This window comes from Tinamus guttatus, unplaced genomic scaffold (assembly GCF_059628265.1).
Source record: "Tinamus guttatus ecotype Peru unplaced genomic scaffold, ASM5962826v1 Tinamus_guttatus_pri_ptg000318l, whole genome shotgun sequence".
In the NCBI taxonomy this organism is placed as follows: domain Eukaryota; kingdom Metazoa; phylum Chordata; class Aves; order Tinamiformes; family Tinamidae; genus Tinamus; species Tinamus guttatus.
In genome coordinates this window covers 1418530-1434795 of record NW_028288852.1, presented here as the reverse complement: position 1 = coordinate 1434795, position 16266 = coordinate 1418530, and the positions used below count along the sequence as shown (strand labels likewise).

At 45.3% G+C, this 16266-nt stretch overlaps 1 protein-coding gene across 5 annotated transcripts in view; it reads right to left on the bottom strand.

Moving 5' to 3' along the window:
* The window catches only part of SON (SON DNA and RNA binding protein), a 37736-nt gene extending 22336 nt beyond the window's left edge, over positions 1 to 15400 (bottom strand). For 3 of the 5 annotated variants that reach the window (XM_088528977.1, XM_088528978.1, XM_088528979.1), the window contains exons 1-3: positions 15190 to 15400; positions 13380 to 13546; positions 702 to 10943 (exon numbers count right to left, since the gene is read on the bottom strand). In XM_088528977.1, coding sequence (XP_088385103.1) covers positions 702 to 10943; positions 13380 to 13546; positions 15190 to 15293 — 10513 coding nt within the window. In that variant the 5' untranslated portion in view covers positions 15294 to 15400. Of the gene's footprint in view, positions 1 to 701; positions 10944 to 13379; positions 13547 to 14294; positions 14470 to 15189 lie in introns of those variants that run through there. The other 2 variants (XM_088528976.1, XM_088528981.1) reach the window with 2 other exon arrangements.
* Between the last annotated feature and the right edge of the window lie 866 nt (positions 15401 to 16266).

Sequence of the window (16266 nt, the reverse complement as noted above, 5' to 3'; positions counted from 1 at the left end):
CTTGTCTACACTGTGAATTTAGGAGCGTAATTCAGGATCATCTAGGAGCTTCTGAAAACATAAACTGAATATAAATGATCATAGCACAAGGAAGCTCTCCTCAAGATTCAACAGCACAAGGGAATAAAAAACAGAGCTTTTTCGAGCCCACAGAAACAGGGATATAACCCATATAACCTCTGATTCACATTTAATAATGTAATAATTTAATGTAGCAAAAGTTTTCAGAAGCAGGAAAAAAAAAACAGATGAAAAGAAGAAGACAATATAGAAAACATATAAAGAAGCATCAGAGCTGACAACAGAACTAATAAATCCCCCTGCTGTCATTTACCTTTTCATGTTCTGCCATATGCAGGTTGTTCCCAGTGAAGACAAATTAGTAATTCCTAACTTTCTCACAGAGAACATCTGCACTCTTTTTAAACATTACAATGAAGAGTACTTCTCAAAACTACAGCAAACTACCTTTGTCTGGAGGTTTTAAAATCAAGATAGATCTCTGCTTTAAATGCAGTTTTCATCCAAATGGTAAGAGTTGGTTCAGTTCCAACATAGAAGTTGCCTTAGTGAAAGCTACTGCCTAAAACCAATTCAAGAAATTTCTCAGGAACTCTACAGAGAGGTGTTAGAACAAGGCTGTATTTTAGCCAATCAATACTACCTAACTGTGAAGCTAATGAAGAAAAATTATTACTTACCCAAGTCTGTAAGACGTTTGGGCGATCTGCTGGCAAACCTTTCAGATGACCTGGACCTTCGACGATCAGGTGATCTGCTGTATCTTCTTCTCCCTGAAGATCTTGATCGCCGTAGTCGAATTGGGGACCTGCTGGAGCTCCGCCTTCTTCCTCTTGACCTTGATCGCCTTTGACGAATAGGTGTTCGACTCCTGCTACGTAACCTGAGTGATATTCTACGATCTCTTGAATCTGATCTTCTCCTTCTTCTATCAGTAGATCTTGATCTGTTTCTCTGAGATCTTTTACGTCTGTCTCTTGATAAAGAACGCCTTCTTCTTGATGCTGATCTCGACCTGCTCCTCCTCCTGTGCCTTGAACGAGAGAGCGAGCTAGATCGAGAGCGACGATTAGATTTTGATCTTGACGTTCTTCTGCGTGTCACCGATCGGGAGCGATTCCGTCTAGAGCGAGATTCTGTATCATACCTCTGGGATCTGCGTTGAGAAGACCTGGAGCGTCTGCTTCTAGATCTCCGTGAAGACTCTTTATCAGCTGTTTTATCAACAGACTTGGACAGACTCCTTTGGTGAGCAGTGGACCTGGAGCGTCTATGTCTAGATCTCCGTGAAGACTCTTTGTCTGCAGTTTTTTCAACAGATGTGGATCTACTCCTTTGGTGAGCTGTGGACCTGGAGCGTCTATGTCTAGATCTCCGAGAAGATTCCTTGTCTACAGTTTTTTCAACAGATGTGGATTTACTCTTTTGACGAGCAGTGGACCCGGAGCGTCTATGTCGAGATCTTCGTGAAGATTCTTTGTCTGCTGTTTTCTCAACAGATGTGGATCGACTCTTTTGCACAGTAAGAGATTTTGAACGTCTACTTCTAGATCTTCGTGAAGACTCTTTGTCAGATGCTTTTTCGGCAGATTTGGATCTAGATCTCTCGCGTTCAGAAGACTCGGAACGCCTACTATCCTGTCCTTCCAATTTTTCAAGAGACGTGTCCTGTTCAGCTGTCAAAGAAGGCTCCGCATCCTCTGCCTCCTCACCAGTGGTAGACTCACGTTCATCAGAGGACGTGGAGTGCCTACGTTCAGCTGTCAGGGAGGTTTCCATATCCTCTACCTCTTCACCAGTGGTAGACCTTGATTCACCCCCATCAGGGGATGTGGAGCGTCTATGTTCAGCTGTCAAAGAGGGCTCTGCATCCTCTCCTTCTTCACCGGTGGTAGATCTTGACTCCTGCTCATCAGAGGATGTGGAGTCTCTTCGTTCAGCTGTCAAAGAGGTCTCCCCATCCTCTGCTTCTTCACCAGTGGTAGACCTTGACTCCTGCTCATCAGAGGATGTGGAGTCTCTTCGTTCAGCTGTCAAAGAGGGTTCTTCGTCCTCTACTTCTTCACCAGTGGTAGATCTCGATTCACGCCCGTCAGGAGACGGAGAGCGTCCACGCTCAGCTGTCAAAGAAGGCTCTGCATCCTCTACATCTTCACCAGTGGTAGACCTTGATTCCTGTTCATCAGAGGATGTGGAGTGTCTGCGCTCTGTTGTCAAAGATGGCTCTGCATCCTCAACCTCTTCATCAGCAGAAGACCTCGACTCACGCTCATCAGAGGATGTGGAATGTCTGCGTTCAGCTGTCAAGGAGGGCTCCACATCCTCTATTTCTTCACCAGTGGTAGACCTTGACTCTTGGCCATCAGAAGAAACAGAGTGTCTACGTTCAACTGTCAAAGTTGCCTCCTGGTACTCCACTTCTTCACCAATGGAAGATCTTGAATCATGCTCATCAGGAGATGAGGAATGTCTACGTTCAGATGTTAAAGAGGGCTCCCTATCTTCTATATCTTCATCTATAGTAGATTTCTGGTCGTGGTCATCAGGCGACATGGATCTTCTATGTTCAGAAGTCAACGAGGACTCTGGACGCTCTTCTTCATGGCCATCATGATCAGGGGATGTGGAATGTCTATGTTCAGATATCAAAGAGGGCTCTAGATCCTCAATTTCTTCACCAGGAGCAGATTTCACACTGTAGCCATCAGGGGACATAGAGCACCCACTTTCAGGCATTAAAGAAGGCATCCCATCCTCCGTTTTTTCACCAGGGACGGATTTCAGCTCACTGCCATCAGGAGACATGGACGATCGATCATTTAATGTCAAAGAAGACTCCAGACCACCTACTTTTTCAGCAAGAGGGGATCTCAACTCCTGGTCATTAGGGGATGCTGAACGTTCACTTTCAGGTGTCAGAGAACGCTCTTGCATGTCTGCTTTCTGAACAGGGGTGAAACTTAGCTCCTGGCCCTCAGAAGACAAATGATCATTTTCAGATGTCAAAGAATCCCTATCCTCTACTTTCTCATCATGGGGCAGTCTTGATTCATAGCCTTCAGGGGACATAGCTTTTTCCTGACCTTCAGGGGACATTTCACATTCACCTTCAGACATCAGAGACAGTTCCTGTACCTCTGTTTTTTCAACAGGAGTAGACTGCAACTCCTGGCTATCAGTGGACACCGAACTTCCACTTTCAGATGTTTCAGAAGGTTCCTCTGATTCTTCTTTTTCAATAGGGCTCGATGTCAAATCACGGCCTTCGGGGGATAAAACATATTCATTTTCAGATAGCAGAGAACATTCCTGCACCTCTGTTTTTTCAGCGGGAGTAGACAGCAAATCCTGATCTTCAGGGGATGCAGCACGTTCACTGTCAGATATCAGAGGAGGCTCCTGCACCTCTGCTTTGTCCACAAGGGTAGATTGCAATTCCTGGCCTTCAGGGAACGTAGCATAATCATTGACAGATGTCAGAGGTTCCTGCACCTCTACTTTTTCAGCAGAACTGGCTCGCAACTCCCGACTATCAGGGGTTATGGTGCATTCATTCTCAGGCAGCAAAGAACACTGCTGTATCTCTGTCTTTTCAGCAAGAGAAGGTGCCAATTCCTGATCTTCAGTGGATACAGCATATTCATTGTCAGGTATTACACAAGGCTCCTCTACGCAAGGCATCTCTGCTTTTTCAGGAGAGCTAGATCTCAGTTCTTCTACCTTTTCAACAGGGGGTGATCTCAACTCCTGACCATCCAGGGATGTTGCGTTTTCATTCTCAGACCTTTGAGAAGGTTTCTGCACCTCAGCTCTCTCTGCAGGTATGCACGTCAACTCATGACCATCAGAGGAAACAGAACATCTCCTTTCCAACATCAGAGATGGCTCTTGCACCTGAATTTCTTCAGAGGCAGATCTCAACTTGTAGCCATCAGGAGATACAGTGCTTTCAAGTTCAGAGGCCAAATACGACTTCTGCACCTCTGCTTTTTCAGTAGGGATAGGTCTCAACTCATGACTATCAGTCAAGAGGAAATGCCCACCTTCAGATGTCGGAGAAGTCACCCGGGACTCTGATTTTTCATTAAGAGGGCTTAGTGAGTCAACAACAGTGGATTCAGAGGATCCACTTGCCAGTGGAGGCTTTTGTGCATCTAACTTCTCAACTGCGGTGGATCTCAATTCTTCTGAAAATACTGAACACCTAACTTCAGATGCCACTGACGGTTCTGCACCTTCCAGTTTCTCAGAAGAAGTGTATTTTGACTCGCTGCCATCATGGCATGCAGGTAATTCTCCTTTGGGCATCGAAAAAGATTCTGTACTCTCTGCTTTTTCAGGTAAGAGAGATTCACACACTTCAGAAGATTCAGAGCAGACAATGCCAGGTACCTGTGAAGATTCCAGACTGCCTAGATCTTTGTCAACAGCTGATCCAGACTCACAAACTTCAGAAGACTTGCAGCTTTCCCCTACAGATGTCGTAACCTCCTCCGCTTTTGAAAAAGATGAAGATGACATGAGGTCATCTGAGACCTTAACAGGAGCACGTTCACATGACACAGAAGCATCCAGAGGCTTTACTTTTTCAGCAGAAAAGGATCCCAATTCATTTCCCTGAGATGACTTTAAGTACCCACTTCCAAACACCAATGAACTCTCACGTCTACCAGGTAATTTGGAGGATCCATTGCCAGAAACCAGGGCAGACACAGGCCCATCAGGCAGTTTATAAGATCCACTTCCAGACAGCCGCCAAAATTTCTGAACAGGGGCAGGTCTCACTTCACGACGATCAGTAAAGTCAGAGATCACACTTTCAGATGTTAGAGAAGACGTCTGAAGCTCTGTTTTTTCCAAGGACAAGGAGACCAAGTTGCAATTATCAGAAGATACAGAGCATCCAAGATGCTCTGGACCTTGTATTTTTTTGAGAGATGTAGACCTCAATTCATTTTCAGGGGATGTGGAAAGCTGAAAATCTGATATCAATGGCTTTGGATCCCCTCTTTTTTCAACAGATGAGGATCTTGACTTGGGTGTGGAACACAGAGGTTCAGGTAGCGACGAAGGTTCCAGAACCATTTCTTTTTCAGCTGCCATGGATTCAGCGTCTTGGTCATAAAGAGCAGAACACCCATTTTCAGTTGTCAGAGGAAGAGCCGAAACCTGTGCTTTTTCCACGGGCATGGGTCTCAATTCCTGGTCATCTGTGGCTTTGGAACTTTCAAGTTCAGACACCACAGAAGGCTGCAGATCCTCTGTTTTTTCAACAGATGAGGATCTTGTCTCATGGTCATCTGAAGTTTTGGGAAGTCCGCTTTCAGGTGCCAATGGCAGCTCTGGACCATTTACTTTTTCAGTAGATGAAGTTATTGACACAGCACCATCAGAGGATTTGGAGGCGCTGCCTTCAAATGTCACAGGAAGTTCGGGACCATATACTCCTCCAGGAGATTTGCTTCTTGTCTCTTGATGTTCAGAAGACTCAGTATGTTTATTCACTGAAGACAAGTTGCTCTCTCTTTTTTCCACAGATTTGGACCTTGACTTAACACTGTCAGAGGACTTTGAGCGCTTCCGTTTAGATTTCTTCGAAGATTCCTTGCGCTTTTTTTCAACAGACTTTGATCTAGACTTGTAACGGTCAGAAGACTTTGAGCGACGACGCTTTTTTCGTGAAGACTCCTTCTTTTTTTCCACTGATTTAGATCTAGACTTGTAGCGATCAGAGGACTTTGAGCGCTGACGTTTAGACTTCCGTGATTGCTTACGCTCTCTTTTCTCTACTGATTTGGATCTAGACTTGTAACGGTCAGAAGACTTGGAGCGTTGACGTTTAGACCTCCGTAGAGATGCCTTCCGACTCCTCTTTTCAACAGATCTAGACCTAGATTTTGAACGATCAGAAGAAACAGACCTGTTTCTGAACCTCCAGGAATATTCCTTGCCTCCCCTCTTTTCTGAAGACCTGGATCTAGATTTAGAACGGTCAGAGGATCTGGAACGTCTGCGTCGGGTCCTCCAAGATGATAGTCTCTTTTCTGCTGACCTGGATTTGGACCTGTAGCGGTCAGAAGACCTCGAACGTCTTCGCCTGGACCTTCGGGAGGACACTGGTTTTTCCACTGATCTGGATTTCGACCTGTAGCGATCAGAGGATCTAGAACGTCTGCGCCCAGACCTTCGGGAAGACAGCGTTTTTTCCACTGATCTGGATTTAGACCTGTAGCGATCAGAAGACCTCGAATGCCTGCGCCTGGACCTTCGGGAGGACAGTCTGCTCTTTTCCATTGATCTGGATTTCGACCTGTAGCGATCAGAGGACCTGGAACGCCTGCGCCCAGATCTTCGGGAGGACAAAGTTTTTTCCACTGATCTGGATTTAGACCTGTAGCGGTCTGAAGATCTCGAACGTCTGCGCCGGGACCTTCGGGAGGACAGTCTGCTCTTTTCCACTGATCTGGATTTCGACCTGTAGCGATCAGAAGACCTGGAACGTCTACGCCTGGACCTCCCAGATGACAGTCTGCTCCCTCTCTTTTCTGCCGATCTGGATTTAGACCTGTAGTGGTCTGAGGACTTGGAACGCCTACGTCTGGACCTCCGGGAGGATACTCTTCTTTCTCTCTTCTCCACAGACCGGGATCTAGATTTGGAATGCTTTTTTCTTGAAACTGAATAGTTTCTGCTCCTAGAACGTGCTCTTTTAGAAGTCAAGCGCCTAGAAGTAGAGCTTGACCTTGATTTTTTTTTCCTCTTCTTAGACCTGGAATGAGACTTAGAGCGACTCCTTTTTTGTTTCTTTGAATCATGCTTTTTATCACTTCTGTGGCTTTTTTCAAAAACTTTTTCAAGTCTCATTAGTGTCTCTCTCATTCTTGCTGCCACATCAGGCTGCACATCAGATGTTTCCGAATCTCTTGCTTCTTCTGCCTGTGATGATTCTTTCATAGCCTCATCGTCTGGAGTTTCTTCTAACTCTCCCGCTTCCAGTTCTGGACCTTCTTCTGTAACAGCTTCAGGTTCTGGAACTGCTTCTGAATCTTTTGTCCCCATCTCTGGCCCTGCAGCTGCTTCTGAATCTTTCAGCTCTACAACAGCATCGTGTAATGGAGCAGCTTCCAAATCTTTTGTTTTTGCCACCTCAGATGGACCAGGTTCCGCGAGTTTTAGGTTTCCAGTCATTCCAGATTCTGGAGTTGCTGCTGAGTCTTTTTCATCTGATGCATGTAAAGAACTAACAGCTGCTTCTGTATTTGCCACAGGTGCTGGAGTAGTCTTCCTATCATTTATTTCTTTTACAGGCTCAGATGGTATAGTTTGTTCTGTATCTTTCTTCTCAGCCTGTGTCTCACACTCCTGCATTTGTTCTGGAACTCTCACATCCTCCGTTTGCTCATACTGTACGACTTTTGGATGTTGTAATTCTGCGGCTACTTCAGGTTCTGGCACTTCCAGATCTTTCACCTCACCTGGTTTTGGAACTGCTTCAGAAGATTTCATTTCAGCAGCACTCAAGACTTCTGCAGCCACTTGTGGATGTTCTGTCTTTTCAGCGTGCAAAGACTTTGAAACAGCTTCTGAATCCTGTTTTGCTATGGTAAATGTTTCTGAAGCATCTTGTAAAACATTCACCATCCTTGCCTCTTCTGATTTTTGAGAAGTTTCCACATCTTGAGTATGCATGCATATTTCAGATTCCGTAACTCCTTCAGAATCTTTCCTTTCTACCATTGTAGGTTCTTTCCTGCTTTCCAAAGAACTAATTTCTCTAGCTTCTGATGCCATCTCTGCATCCTTCATTCCGTTCTCAGTACCTGAAGCTTCTTCCAAATCTTTGAAACTGACCATATATGAAGACTCAACTTTTTTTATACCTGTGCTCCTTGTTGCAATTATATATTCTACAGTAGGTCCCTGATTTCTTGCATCTGTTGAAATATTAGTTTCCAAAGTTCCTCCCAAGTTTCTCATTTCTGTCTCTGCGTCTGATGCGAGATTTTTTTCTTGCACTCCAGGTAAAGATTCTATAGTTTCTGAATGATCCACAGTTGCAGCTGTTTCCAACTCTTCCACATGCAGAGATTTTGAATTTTTTTCCAAAGTTTTCTCCATTGTTTGCACAGGTTCCAGTGTCGCTTCTTTGTTCTTCACCTGTGCTTTGTTCATATCTTCAGGAGCAACTTCAGAAGGTTTTATTTCTCCAGGCACCTTAGGTTCTAAGATCATTCTCGAGGTTGTTACCTCAGTTTGTGAAGCTATCTTCAGCTCTCTGTCTGTCATGATGTCAGACTGTAAAACGATTGAACTCTTTGCTTGGCTTGCAAAAACAGGTTCTACAGTTGTTTCCACATGTTTTAGTTCTTTCTCTGATGCAATTTTCAAATGTGTCACTTCTGTCAGTGCAAACACAGATTCAGAAGTTCTTTCTGAACTTGTTAAGGACGGAAGTCCTGGACTTGCTTCCAAAACTTGGGTGTCAATTTTTGAAGAACATACATTTTCTCCTAGACCCTTTGCCTCTGCAAGGGGTGCAGGCTGAAACACAGCTTCCAAAGCTTTCGTCTTTGCCATGCGCAAAGACTCCGAATCTTCTAAATCTTTCGCAGCTTCCATCTGCAGATGCAATGGAGATGTTTTCATCCCTGCTCTGGCTCTGTCGAGCATTGCTTCTGAACCTTTCCCTTCTGTCTCTCCTGCAGGTAGTAAGGTTGTTCTCACAGAACTTTTTTCCAGATGTTTTTCATCTCCAATTTTCACAGATGAGAAAGCAGTATCTGAGGCTGCTTCTACTCCTGCAGTACGATCCAGAGCTACTTCCAATTCTTTCACGTTTGACTCACTCTCAGATCTTGATTCTCTCAGCTCCTCTACTTGTCCCAGTAATGAAGATCTCTCTGAATATTTTGCCTCTGTTATGGCTGGAGGCTTCAGAGTTGTTTCTGGAAATTTTGAGGCATTATTTTCCCATTGCAGAGCAGCTTGATTTGTTTCTGTACTTTTTATCCCTGCTGGTATCACAACTTCCATAGTTGCTTGTGGGCCTTTACAACCCTCCATCATCTGCATTTCTGAAGCTGTTTTGGGGACAAATGCCTCCACAACAGGTTCTGAAGTTGCTTTTAAGTCTTTCACCTCTGTGACCATATATTTTAGGGCTGCTCCTGAAGCTTCAGTTTGCTGAGGCTCTTGGTGCACTGTTGCTTTTAATTCTGTCACAGCTACAGCTTGTAAATTTGTTTCCAAATTATTAGCCTCTTGGATTTTTTTTATACCTCCCATGTGTAGAGATTCTTGAGCTACATTCACATTTGTTACTTCTACTGGAACTGCAAATCCCTGGGTTCGATCCAAAGCTCTTGTTTCTGTCACTTTAGGCTCTAAAGCCACTTCTGAAGCATTTAATACTGTTGCAGAATCAAGGGTTCCTTCTAAACCTTTGGTAACTTCAACTTCCAGATGTTCTCGGGTTGCTTTGACATCTTTTGCTCCTGTCATACCCACAGGTTCCATGATCGTTTCCAAAACTTTTGTCTTTGCCACAGTAACTGGTTCCACAGCGGCTTCCAAGGCTTTCACACTTTCTGTCTGCACAAAGCTTCTGGTTGGTTCCACATCTTTAACCTCTGCTACAGCCCCTAGTCCTACAGGTATTTTGGCACTTCTCACTTCCACCTGGGTTAAAGCCATTGCCACAGGTGTTTTAGAGGAATGTTGCAAAGCTACATGTGGGTCTGTTTCTTTACCTTCCATGCTCCCCATCACAGCTACAGGTTCCAAGGCTGTTTGAAAGACACTCACACTCTCCATAGGACTGTGCTGTGCCATTCTCAAGTCATCAGCTACAACTGGGGGCTTTAGAGCTGGCTCCAGAGTTCCAGTCACGCTCCCTACTTCCAAAGATCTTTCTGTGCTTTTCACATTTTCCATAAGCACAGATTCTTCACTTGCTTCTGGAATTTTTACTTCTTCCGTGGCCACAGACACTTGAGCAAACTTCACAGTTTTTGTATCTGCCTGACTTACAGACTTAGGAATTGTTGCCAAATCTTTTGCTAAAGATTCTGAGCTTGTTTCCAATTCTTTTGCCCCCGTCTGTGTCACAGATTTTAGAGCTGTTTCTGAGTACTTCAGCACTTCCATGGGTTCATATTCGAGAGTTGTACCAAAAGCTTCCCTGGTGCCTTTAGTCTGCAGAATATCTTCCGAATCTTTTAATGCTTCTACTACTTCTGAAGTTACTTCAGGATCTTTCTGAAGTTCAGATTTATGGGCAACTCCAGATGGGATGCTAGATAATGTATCAATTCCAGTATCAACATGAAATCCATCTTTTCCACTGATAGCTACAGGATAAATACTTTCATGAGACTCTTTAATTTGTTCCTGTCTAGTGCAAATTTTAGTTTGAGTTATAGTAGTATGTTCTTGAGTATCAGATATGCTGCTTTCTAAATTAAACTGAGGATCTGCTGCACATAAATTCCCCTTCTCACTTCCAAGATCTTCCTTAGGTGGTTGAGAATCATCTCTCACGTGAGAGCCAAGTCCTAAAGCTTGTCTATCAAGCACCTCACTTGCTTTTAAGGATAGTCCTTCTGGCTGCATGTGAACAGCCAAATTTGAATCTCCAGATCCTGCATGCTGTATATTCAGTTTGGAGCCTGAATTCTCTGGCATCAGATGAGATGCAGGCTGTAAGTCTGCATGTTCTCCATGACGTGCAGTCTGTTTTGACTCTTTTGGCTGCTTTTTATGCTTCTTCTCTTTCTTCCTTTTCTTCTTCTTTTTCTTCTTCTTCTTGCTTTTGTGCTTCTTGTTCTTCTTTGATTTTTTCCTAGGAATTTCATCTCCAACTCCTTCAGTAGAAGTTCTTTTTGTAGACTTAGAACTAGTTTTCACAGTATCTTTGTCTACATCTAGAAGAAAACGAAATTTTCCTTGTAAATGTTGCTAGAGGAGCCTTTAAAATATAGTTTAAACCAGTAATGTTACTAGTTTAATGTTACTAGTCTAAACTAGTAAACACATAATGGAAAGAGGTACAAAAAATTCTAATTTGAAATCCACATCTTGTTTACCAAACTATCACAACCCATAAACACTCCATATTTTGCCCCCTTTCTTATCCTTTCTCCTTGCAATCATTTTGAGAAGAAAAAAAAAAACCTGTTCTCAAAAAGTTAAACAGGTCTTCTTCATCAGTGGCACAGTTTCAGTGGTGACATAATTCCTTCCGAGATGTACTTCCATATATTTTCATCTACACTCAAGTGGGTAGTACATTCTACTAGAAGGCTTAAGATATGGTTTCAAACTGTATCAAGATGCAAATGCAACTGAAAACAAGTCTCCCATTTCTCAGGGAAATCACCTAACTGGCATGCCTACTGCAGAGAATCTAATAAGCAGTACCATGACCTCTTACTATGCTTTAAAAAAAAAATAAAAAATAAAAAATCTTATCACTATACATGTTAGGAACGATCTGAATTTTAAAGTTCCTCACTTACTCATGAAGTTTTCCAGACATGTTTGGGAAAAGAGTATCTATTTCCCTCATCTCAAGCAGACTTTAAAGGGTGGCAAGCAACCAGCTGCTCAGACTCATGAACATGTTTGTCATGAACAACTGCAAGACGATAAGCACCTAACAATCTTCTGTATGAAACAGAAAAGTACCCAGAACTTCAGGTGACTGCAGGCAACTGTTAAGTGGGAAGAAGACGATTAAGGTTTGGATTTTTTTTTAAATTCTGTACCTCCTGAATCTGCGATCTTCTTCTTTGGATCTAGTACCATGTTTTCATGAAAAAAAAGCACTTCAATTATAGTAATATATTAGAATCATCACTAAATATACGAACTATATGTTTAAGTCTGCCTGCATGCTGTCATCACCAAAATCATTTTTACTGGCCAGCAGAACCATGTGGGTTCTCCCATTATAATCTGGCTATGACTATAAAGTGTAATGTATGAATAAACAACACAAAAAAAATATTTTTAAAAAAAAAGTTCGTAAATGCAATACTATTACATGAACATGATAAAGATTTCATAAATGCTTCCATATTTCATTTAGTTGCAAAACACACACACACCTTTACATAATTAAAAACCTTAAAAAGTGTTCCCATCAACATTCTCTTGAATGCTATAAAAAGGAACAATGAGTCACGTGACCTTTTCTACACACAGCAATTTCAGATAATCCCTAGCTTTGTCTAATAGCAACATAACTTCTTTCTACATATGAACAGAGGCAACACATATCATAAGCTAAGGTTATTTATTACCACACTAATATGTCACCTTTACTTACTATCATATTACTTGTCTCACTCTTGTAAGATAGAAGAGCACACAAAAAAAGGACAGTGCTGCTTATATAACATATCTGAAGGAAGGGTGTTGGAAATGTTAAGGGTAAACAAGCCACTGTGCATAAAATAGAAGCAATCTCCAAAACTTGAAAAGTTAGTCTTTGAACTAAACAATTCTTGTCACAATTTTCTACTCTGCCTTTTACAAAATCATTCCGGAACTATACTTACCAAGTACGCGAATTCTGAATTTCGAAAAATCAAAAACATAATAATTAGTTTTCATTTTGCTCTCTCTATTGATTAAGGATTTTTTAGAAGGTAATAGCTCCATAAGAAATTATATTCACATGCAAATTTTTGGCATGAAATTTGGGTAATTTAATCACACATATCTTTCACTACCTTTGAAAGACTTCAATCTGAACACCTGTAGTTTAAAAGCATGGGCGTTATTCACTATTAAAAAGAAACAATAGATCACCTCACTTCGCAAAAAAAAGAGTTAACTATAGAATTTTGAATTCTAATAAATATTGTGTAGATTACTAAACTTACAAACCAATAAAAATAAAGCTTCTACCTGTATCAGTACCATTTTTGTAATTAAAAACTCCATACTGAGGCAACAAAGTTTATACAAAAGGAAACATAAAAAGTCTTCAACATGATGTACCAACAAATAACTTCTACATTTACAAGTATTGTGTATACGTGTTGGCATTATTGTAACTGAGAAAGTCAAAAAAACTAACTTTTTACACACTAGATAACACTGTTGTATACCAACAAGTTTCAATTTTTGGATTACTCATTTCATTGTCAATCTATAGCTACAAAACACAATAAACAGTAAAAAAATATATATATTTATGAACATTAGAGCAATATACGGCTTTTCAGATGAAGCTCAGTGAGCAGAGCAGTACTGAAAAGTACTTTTTCATCTCTGTAAAAATGATGATGTGTTAAGAATTGTGACAATCTTTTGAAATAAGAACATATTTTTCCAAACATGTTTTCATTTACCTGATTTGCACTGCAGCTCTGTATCAAGGGCTCCAGAGAGCACTTCCTCTATTTTCTGCACTATCTGATCACTCTGACGGCTCCCAGCACCAGCACCAGTGTCATCTGAAGGATTGGCTTGCTCAGCTGGGATTGGGTCACCATTGGGTTGGCCTTCTACCTTTCCACTAACCAAGAAAAATATCAACATAATACAGGCAATTTTGAGCTTTTCTTACCCTTATTTTAAAATTTATAAACATTTACTATATTTAACTATATTATCGTCAAAGAACTATTTAGCCTCCTGAAGAAGCCACAGCTTTAGCGAAACATCTATCTTCTGATTCACTTATTCACAACAGTTAAAGACAACTGAAAAGCGGGCAGAAGGGAAGCAAGCATGTTTGCAAATGAGCAAATCCCCATTCTTTATATAAAAGCACGTAGACTCCTCAATTTTCTGAATTCACAAAACCAACACCTATCACACACCCCTCTTCAGAAGATTTTGCTTGTTTTACAAGACAAAGCTATGTAAAAAATAATTAAATAAATAAAGGCAAGCTTAGGTATAATAGTTCCAGCAAAACTACTGGGCAAAACAAATGCTCACCTTTAAAGCAAAAGAGAAAAACGGACAACCTGCGAGTGGAAACGGGAGCAAGAAGCCGCGCGCGTCCATTCGTCCCTCCCCCCTACCCTCCCCCTGCGCGCCGTATTTTTGCTCAAGGCGCCCGCAAGGGCGCGAGTCCGCAGGCCCCACCATGCTTACGGCGACACGATCCGCAGGGGCCCCGTCCCCGACGCGGGGCCCGCGGCCCAGCCCCCGGTCACAGCCCTCCCATCGCGGCACGCTAGGCCTAGGGGCAGGCCCGGGCCTAGGCCCGGATGCGCCGCCCGAGCGCTCCCCGCCACGCCAGGCAGGCTCGTTACCCGCCGTGCTGTTGCTGCTGCTCCTGCTCCTCCTGCATCTCCCGGAACTTGCTAACCACAAAGGAACGAAGGATCTGCTCGATATTAGCCGCCATGACAGCCCCGGCGCACGGGGCGCGCCGCCCTGCCCCCCTCCGCGCTCCGCTTTCCTTCCTGCCCAGGCGCGAGGCCTCCGCGATCCCACAAGGCCCCGCCGCAGCGGGCGGCCGCGAGCGCCGTGCTGACGCGCTCCCCCTGTGCCCTCTGCCCACTGGCCGCCCGAGACAGCGGAATGACGTCAGAGCGCGGGGGGGCAGGCCGGGAGGCGGCCGCTCTAGCGCGCGGCTAAGGCCATAGAGCGCCGCGCGCTGGTTTCCGGCGGGGGGGGAAGGACTCGTGTCTCGCAGAAGTTGGCGGCTCCCCTCCCCCACCGCCGCGCGCCGCCATGTTGTGCGCTCGCCGCCACCCCTCCCCCGCGCCCCCCGTTACCGGCGCGGCGGCCGCGCGCCCCCGCCCGCCGCGGCCCCGCAACCCGCCGCGGCCCCCACAACCGACAGTTGAATCCCCCTCCGCGCTCCCCTCCCGGGCTGCCCCATTCCTCCCACGCACCAACCGCCACAACGGTTGAAACCGCCACTCTGCCCCCCGCGCGGGCGCACCCCTCCTTTCCTGCCCACCCGCCGCCGTTAACGGGAAATAAAATATATATAAAAAAAAAAAGAAAAGCAGCGTCTCGACCCCGGGGAGACCGCGGCGGGTGGAGGGCACGGCGGAGGGCATCGGCCGGCGCTCCCCGCCAAACACGCGCGCCCCACACCCCCTCCGCCGCCGCGATGGCGGCCGCGGGGCTCGGAGCCGGCCCGGCCCCGGCGCAGCGGGCGCGGAGGGGAAGACGGGCCGGGCGGGCGGCACTCACCTCGCCGAGGGCGGCGGCGGCGGCGGGGCCATGGTGGGCTGCGGCGCGCGGCCGTGCGCGGCGGCGGGCTCGGCGCCCGTGGCGCTGGGCGGCAGCGCTGCCATTGGTCTCCATGGAGCGGGGCCGAGCCCCGCGCTGTGTGCGCCGTGTGCGCCGCGCCGCGCCTCGCCCGGGGCTGCCCGCCCGCCCGCGCGCGCGCGACTGCTGCGGCACCGGGCCCGCCGCGGCGCTGCCCTCACGCACGGAGCGGCTCCATGCGGGAGGCGCCCTCCCCCTCCGCCCGCGGCGCATGGGCCGGGGGGCGGGAGCCGCCGGGGGCTCCGAGCCCGCCCTGGGCCCTGCGGAGCCGCCGGGGGCCGCGAGCGCCTTTCGGGGGTGTTTGTTTGATGGGGGGAAGACAGGGCCGCACGCGAGGTGCGTTTGTGCCGGCCACGCTGGGGGTCACCTGCGGGCTGCCCCAGAGCAGCCCCAGCTACGTGCGTGTCCAAGCGCGGGGCGCGGGGGGGGGGGGGGGGGTTCCTTTCTTATGTATTTGCTTCTAACATCATCCTCGGTCTTGTAAAACTGAGTAAATCCTACGGCTGGAGGGCTCTAAGCACTATTTTCCCCTGCCCTTGCGCTCCATATGTACTTTATTCTATGAATATACGTATGAAATAATAATACCTAAGAGGTAAACTTACCTGAAATGCACTTAAAAAAAAAAAAAACAACTCAAAATCCAGGTGTAACATATAACAGTTAGGCCCTTGCTGAGATCTTTATTTGCCACGTGCAGCTCGAGCGCCATGTGGAGCACATGTGCATGTAGTACCCATGTGTAAGGCCCTTCAATGGCAGTATTGTGCTTTATTGTGCATGTCTGCAAGATGGTCTGCCTTAACGCTACATTTGGAAGAATAATGAGTTTAATATTTGGATCCATTTGCTCACTTTGGTGCCCCCATCAATTTGATGTAATAGAAATACAGCAGCTCTGGTTTTGATGAGCACTTTTGCAAATACCTGTTTCCTAGGCACTTTTGCAAATCATGCTATGCTAATATTCATATATTTTAGATGTTAGCAATAAGGAAC